General features: G+C 34.8%; 1 protein-coding gene across 1 annotated transcript; it reads left to right on the top strand.

Annotated features, from left to right (window-relative positions):
- The first annotated feature begins 1385 nt into the window (after positions 1 to 1385).
- Positions 1386 to 5282, top strand: LOC139486557 (iduronate 2-sulfatase-like). The gene is made up of 2 exons (XM_071271478.1): positions 1386 to 1435; positions 3408 to 5282. The coding sequence occupies exon 2, from the start codon at positions 3626 to 3628 to the stop codon at positions 5147 to 5149; it is 1524 nt and encodes a 507-aa protein (XP_071127579.1). The 5' UTR covers positions 1386 to 1435; positions 3408 to 3625; the 3' UTR covers positions 5150 to 5282.
- The last annotated feature ends 2392 nt before the right edge of the window (positions 5283 to 7674 follow it).

A 7674-nucleotide genomic window follows, 5' to 3' on the forward strand; every position in this document is an offset into this window, starting at 1 on the left:
CAATGGGTCTTCAACGCAGCGAGAAAATTCCACACCCGGAAGTGGGGCACTGGGCCTCAGCTGGCCACTAAATACATGTATATAATTATGTACTAGTTCAGTGAAAATGAACGTCACACTTAACTCAAAAACCTATAAATGAACTAAAATTCAAAAACAAACAAGACCAACAAAGGACAGAGGCTCCTGACTTGGGATAGGCGCAAAAACGTATCGGGGTAAATCTTTGAATTGTTTCATTTTTTTCATATCGTTGTCATTTAAAGCGGACTATCTATAATTCATATCACATTATCAAATTCTCGTCATGCATTAAATATGACCCTGGACGTTAAATAGTATAATCATCCATCCATTCATCCAGCAGTCTGCAAAAAAAATACATCAATACGCGCAAGAACACTCTAAAATCCACAAGAACACCTGGATACGCATAGAACCACTTCAATATACTAGTATACAACACGAACAGATTGATACACACAAGAATATACAAACACATAGGGGCCCTTTATTATTATAGCTTGCTGTTCGGTATGAGCCAAGACTCTGTGTTAAATTCCTTACGTTGACCTATAATGGTTTACTTTTAAAACTTGTGACTTGGATGGAGAGTTGTCTCATTGGCAATCGTACCTCATTTTCTATGTCATGAAATGTCATAAAATTAAACGTAAAACGAAAGCATGCAACATGTACTTGTGCATAGTAGTGTTTTCTCAATGCTTACGGAATATAAAAAAGTTTTTTTTTCAGTTAAACAATACAAAATAGCCACAATCGTTAAAAATGTGCTCATCTACAAATATGTGTTCAGAAGAATAGAAGTGATTCATAAAAATTATATTTTTAAGTAGGTGGTCAAATCTGACATGCGACCTTTCTGGGGTTAGGCGATCAACTCTGCGATATAACGGCTCGTGTAACCCTATTGAAGCCTCAGGTACATGTAGGCCTGTAGTATTACTCGATTTATTTCACTTGACTGGGCGGGGTTTAACTGGTTCGCTCATAATAAACCAGTCCATTTATAGATGGGTGTTTTTGGATAAACTCATCAATGAAGTGTCCAGTCATTCTTTTGTAAATTTCTTTGATGACACTGATAGGTGATTAGAAATCAACAATAATTAAAACGGCAATCATCCTTATCACACACATCTTCAAATAGACTGTCCTAATGCAAATTAAAACGTTAGCTCCGCCCGATCAGTTTAAATAAATTATTACTTCCGTTACGTCAATTCAAGTATATGCATCCCGCTGTACATTAGAAAATAGTTCCTCGTTCTTTCTTTTTTTTTTAATTAACACAGTAGATTTACAAAAATGGGTTTTAAAGTAAAATCAAGTTTATGGTAAGACAAGCTTTTTTGAAAGCTAATAAATATTGATCTTCTTCCGGGTTGAAGAAGTCCAGCTATAAATGACCTGAGTAAGTTTCATTTCCTGAACGGTGTCCATTTTTTATTGTTTTTTTTTTTTCTTTCCGAAAATATATAATATATTGGAAGAAAGGGCGTTTCCCAAAGGCCAAGTAAAAGTCCAGCATTATGGTAATTATGTATGTAAAAAGTCAGATAGGCCTTTTATATGCATTGGCGGATCCAGGGGGAGGATGGGGTTCCGGGGTTGGAACCCCCCTTTTTTTGACAATCAATGCATTTGAATGGGAGCATTTAGTTCGACCCCCCCTGTTTTACTCTGGGTTGGGACCCCCCCCCCCCCCCCCCGACACCCCCTTTAAAATGGCTGGATTTGTAAAGCAAAACAGTGTCCTATGAAATATTGTCCAATATTTCATGATTATGTACCATGAAATATTGTTCTCATCTATGAAATTATGTCTTGAGATGGACAAATTTTCATAGTGAAATTTTATAATTCACAGTATGAAATTTTGTCCTGCCAAAGGGAGGTAATGATTTGTAAATATTAAGACAATAGTTCATAGACTGATTGTCATGATTGTTATGAAATTTTGTCTTATGAAGGGGAGGTTATCAACATATATCATGTTGGATAATAATATCATTAAAGTGTTTTCTTTAATTGACAATATCAAATAAAATATTAATAATGAATAGATACAGGTATATAAAGAAAACTAGTTTTGGTCATCGATCATGGATGGCAAGGAGTATAAAATACTTTATGAATTTCTCAGTCTATAAGTTTCATCGGATGGAATTTCAGAAATCAGAAGAGAGTCTAATTCCTTTTGTATACAGAACAATGAAATTTATTTCAAAGCTTTTGATAAGAAATCAAATGAAGTTATTAAAAACTTATAATTCATGAAGACAAATTGGTAAATTATCCATGAAATAATGTGCTGTTGACAAAATTTGATATAAAATATTGTTAGTAGACATAGTAAAATATTGTCATGTCCAAAATTTCATGGTGAAATATTGTCATTGACAAAATTTCATAGTGAAATATTGTCTTGAAGAGGGTGACAAAATTTCATGGACAAGCACAATATTTCATATTGTCCTTGACAATATTTCAGTATGAAATGGTGTCTAAGGACAATATTTCATATGAAATTTTGTCCAACAGACAATATTTCATGGAGGACAATATTTTATGTTACAGTTTTATCTATGTTAACAAACTCTCAATTCACTTATATTCTAATTCGTCACCTCAAACGCATATAAAGTATTTATAAAATAAAAACAAACACTTGTTACATAGGAATAGCTCGCCAGCATGTGCAGCTCACTGTTAAATTTTATTAAAACAAAATATTGAGTCCCGATGTCATGATATCGGCAACACCGCTGCGTAGTACACGACAGCCTACAAAACAGAAAAACAAAATCAGAAATCATATATACATATAAATCTTAATAATCAAACAAACAATGTCCTACTGATAGTATAAATATCTATCTATCTATGCGTGAAAACATTTCAAATATACAAGCATCTTAATCCGGGTGGGGGGGGGGGGGGGTCTCTTTACCTAAACTAAGCTGCATTACTGAACGGTATACGAGCTTCGAATGACCATATATCTTAAATTACTTAAACAAGACAACTATTCGCGCTTTAAAAATCCCGTGCTATTTACATAACAAATATCATACTCAATATATTTACGCAATGCGACAAATATTGACCAATCCGAAATATCATATATTTAAAACACAAACCTGTTTATCCAATATAAACACCAATAGATGACCACTATGCGGACACACAATCACGTGTGATTGTTTACATAATAGAAAACACATGTATGCTCAACTTTAATAAATACATTGACAATGTGCGAATCTGAAGTTGGGGGTATGTAGATTATTTCTTGAAAAGTCGTATATGCATCTATATGTATTCACAAACGTATCATATTAAGCTATTATTTAGTATTAAACGTGTTTTTAATTACATTGTAGAAACTTCAAGCAACCTTATATAGATATATATTTATATGGTCAATGAATGTGACGTTGAAATAACGGGACTGTTTATGACCTTATTTGTACCTCAACTTACAATCTGACTGTCACACAGTGGATTTATCTAGATTTTGATATCTTATTGATAAACTGATATTGAAGAAAAACACATTGAGGAGTTGTCACAGTCGCAATTATAATATCAAAATTTAATTATGCGCTTACTGTTAATACTGTGCGGCCTTTGTAGTAGACTTTTAGTGACCGAGTGCAGCCGGAAGAATGTTTTATTCCTCGTTTCTGATGACATGCGTCCGCAAATAGGAGCTTACGAAGGACCGGATTTCCCGTCATCCATTCATCCTCCGATGTTCACTCCGAATTTAGATGCACTGGCGTCTAAAAGTTTGCTATTAAAACGTGCTTATGTACAGCAAGCTCTGTGTTCTCCGAGTAGAACGTCACTTCTGACGGGACGTCGTCCGGACACAACACATGTAACCGATTTAGTTCATTACTTCCGTAGAGTTGGCGGGAATTTCACAACCATCCCAGAATATTTCAAAATGAACGGATATGAATCAGTTGGAATGGGGAAGATATTTCATCCTGGGTACCTTGCGTCTGATAATGACGATCCAATATCATGGACAATGCCATATTTTCATGGAACACGTAATTTTGAATCAAAGGCAAACAGCTGGAAAGCAATATCAGATGATCTCTTAAAAAACAAACCGCTTATTGATAAGCAAATAGTCGATCATGCTCTTTCTACATTACAAAAGCTTGCACCTGCAGCAAAATCAGGACAAAAGCCTTTCTTTGTCGCTGTTGGCTTCCATAAACCGCATCTTCCGTTCGTTTTCCCGGAATCTTTCCTGCAACATTATCCAATAAGCGAGATTAGACTTCCGAATAATGAATATGCACCAATCAATATGCCGAAAGCTGCTTGGTTTGATTATACTGGTTTACGATCCTATCATGACATTAGTGCATTGAATGCTACAGGTGCAATTAATTCAACGTTGCCTCGGGATGTTGTTCTTGACCTACGTCGTGCATATTATAGCGCTTTAAGTTGGACAGATTCATTGGTCGGTCTTGTTGTTAATGAACTCTCTAAGTTAGGTCTTGAAAACGATACAATTGTATCATTCTTTGGCGATCATGGTTGGCAGCTAGGAGAACATTCCGAATGGTGCAAACAAACAAATTTTGAACTTGCAACGCATGCGCCAATGATGGTACATATCCCTGGTCTGACCGACAAGGGAATAGTGACAGAGCAGCTCACGGAATTTGTTGACCTTTTTCCAACCTTGGCTGAGGCAGCTGGACTTGACCTTTTACCTTTGTGTCCGGACCACTCTGCAAGCATTGGACTTTGTCGTGAAGGAATGAGTTTAATACCTTTAGTTCAAAATCCAAACGCAACATGGAAGAACGCCTCATTTTCTCAATATCCAAGAGTCATAAATGGAACGAGCATCATGGGATATACGATTCGAACAGACCGTTATAGATACACTGAGTGGGTAAAGTTTACCGGAGCCCCAACATATAAGCCTCAGTGGAATGTATCGTTTGGTGTTGAACTTTATGACCACCAAAAAGATCCAGATGAGAACTTTAATGGAGCTTTTGACCCGTCCTATGTACAAACTGTTAAACAATTAAGTTATTTACTTCATGCAGGATGGAGGATAGCATTGCCATCAAGTGAGAAATCGTAACTAAAGTGAAAAATGGAATTTTAAACAATGAAATTTTGCCACTCACTAAAAAATAGTGACTAGTCTTCACTGAAAACTCGTAACTATACAAAATTAAATGGTTACTCTAAATAAAAGTAAAAAAAAAACACAATATTGTCTTCATGTTAAGTGCTTAGAGTTTAATCTATTTGCATTATGTAAGTAACAACTTAAAACGTACATTTAAAGATTTCCTTCGATTTGCTTTATTTTGTTCTTTTGTGCCCCAACTAGGGCCATTATGTTTTTCGGTCTTTGCGCCCGTTCGTCCGACTGTCGGTCCGTCTGTCCCGCTGCAGGTTAATATTTTTAGTAAGGTAGTTTATTCTAAGTTTAATTCCAATCAACATGATCAACTTGAATCTTAGTACACATGTTCCCTATGATATGATTTTTTTCTAATTTTAATGCATTTTAATGAGTTTTGACCCCAACTTCACGGTCCACTGAACATAAAAAAAAATGATATTAATACTTGAAGATGGGCACATTCTTGTTTGCTTTGAAGATCTTTGAATTGTACGTTTTAATGAATTATAGAGATATGCATATCGGTAAACTAATGTTGCACGTGAGTACCATCAAAAACCGGAAATCAGACAGAAAATACGTTTTGAGGGATTGAATATCTTGTCATGATTTCCTTGATAGAGGATTGCTGCTCCAAAGGAAAATATTGAACTAGGAGTTCCAAGTGATGAAATTGAAATCATCTTTTCGAAAATGTTATTGACGCGATCACTTATTGGTTGACTGTTATTTAACAGATGACGACATATTTGTACTTACATAAGGCCACACGACCGGTGCCACATGTGAGGCTGGACTTGCTTACCCTTTCGGAGCATCTGAGATCATGCACCCTGGACCTTTTTTTAGCGGGGTCTTTGTTGCTCAATCAGAAACTTCTGACTTGTGTTAAATCCAAATTCATTTACACACTATTATGCAATGCAGTTACAATTTGAATTTTCTATCTTTTTATGTGAAAAAAATCAGCTTATCTAGTTGATCATGTTTAAATGTAACTGATTTGCTTACTTCTAAACATTATAAGACATGCTAGGGGAGCTACCATTTGATTTTTATGGGGGGGCTAGGATGAAATTTGAAAAAAATAGGCAGGACAGGAATTTTGAGTAAAAAAAAGGCAGGATGAGACACTTGCAAAAAAAAAAAGTCAGGATGACAATTTAGGTAAAAAAAGTCAGGATAAACTAAAAAAAAAAGGCAGGACCGAATAGAGTGAAAAATAAAAAGGCAGGACAGAGATTACAACTAAAAAAAAATGCAGGACAAAATTTTTCATCCTGCAGGACCGAATAGAGTGAAAAATAAAAAGGCAGGACAGAGATTACAACTAAAAAAAAATGCAGGACAAAATTTTTCATCCTAGCCCCCCCCCCCCATAAAAATCAAATGGTAGCTCCCTAGACTAACTGATCATTTTTAAAACCGACTTCTTTTATCTCATATAATTATTATGAACTACATGTCATACCTTTACTGTTTTATTTGCAGGTAAAATCTTAAATTGTGAAAAAGGTGACCATGAGTTTAAATAGTGTCTTTATAAAATCTGATAATAAGTTTGTGAGATTTCAGTGATTTATTAAGCAACATAAACTAACACGTTGGAGTAGTTTATAGTCGAAGTTTTCTTTGTTTCATTGATCCAAACTGTACTTAAAATTGAGAATGGAAATGAGGAGTGTGTGAAAGATACAACAACCCAACGAAAGCAGACAACATCCGAAGTCCACCAATGGGTCTTCAATACCACGAGAAAATCCCGCATTTAGGAGTGGAACTGAGCTGCTGTACTAGTTCAGTGAAAATGACATCAGAGTAAACTACAAAACATATATAAATGAACTAAGTTTAAAATAAATACAAAACATATACTTATATATCCTTTTTGTCACAGCTCAAAACACACGTTCACTAAATCAGAAATCAAGATCAGAGAACTCAATCTGTTGATAAAGTAGTCGTGTCTTTTAGATTCTAGCTTCTGTAGTGTCTTTTGAATGGCACAAAAAAAATCAGACTAGCTGCCTTTTGGTTTAAGCATTTGCTCCATAATTATTTCCAGTGATAATGACAGCAAACGATTTTGCTTACCCGTTGCTTCATACAAAATGTACTTCGGGCAACGCTTATACACCCCAATGAATGTACAAAAAGAAGCATTCAATTCTTAAATGTTTTCGTCCTAAATAATTCGAAATCTTTATATCAATTTCATGCCGTCAGTTCCATTATAAATCGTGATATATCTTGATGAATATCAGAAAATATACAATTCAAACATGATTTATTTTTACAATAGCCGGCTGATTGCAGGATAAATCGGTTTATAGCTATATTATTTAATATTGCATAAAACAATTTGTGAGGTGAATATTTTTATTTATCATGGGCTTAAATCTTCATAAAACATGACAAAGTATTTTATCTTACCTCCTATACATTTCTAGGAATATGATTGGTTAAAAGCGACC

The sequence above is a fragment of the Mytilus edulis genome, chromosome 8, assembly GCF_963676685.1.
Source record: "Mytilus edulis chromosome 8, xbMytEdul2.2, whole genome shotgun sequence".
NCBI lineage: Eukaryota > Metazoa > Mollusca > Bivalvia > Mytilida > Mytilidae > Mytilus > Mytilus edulis.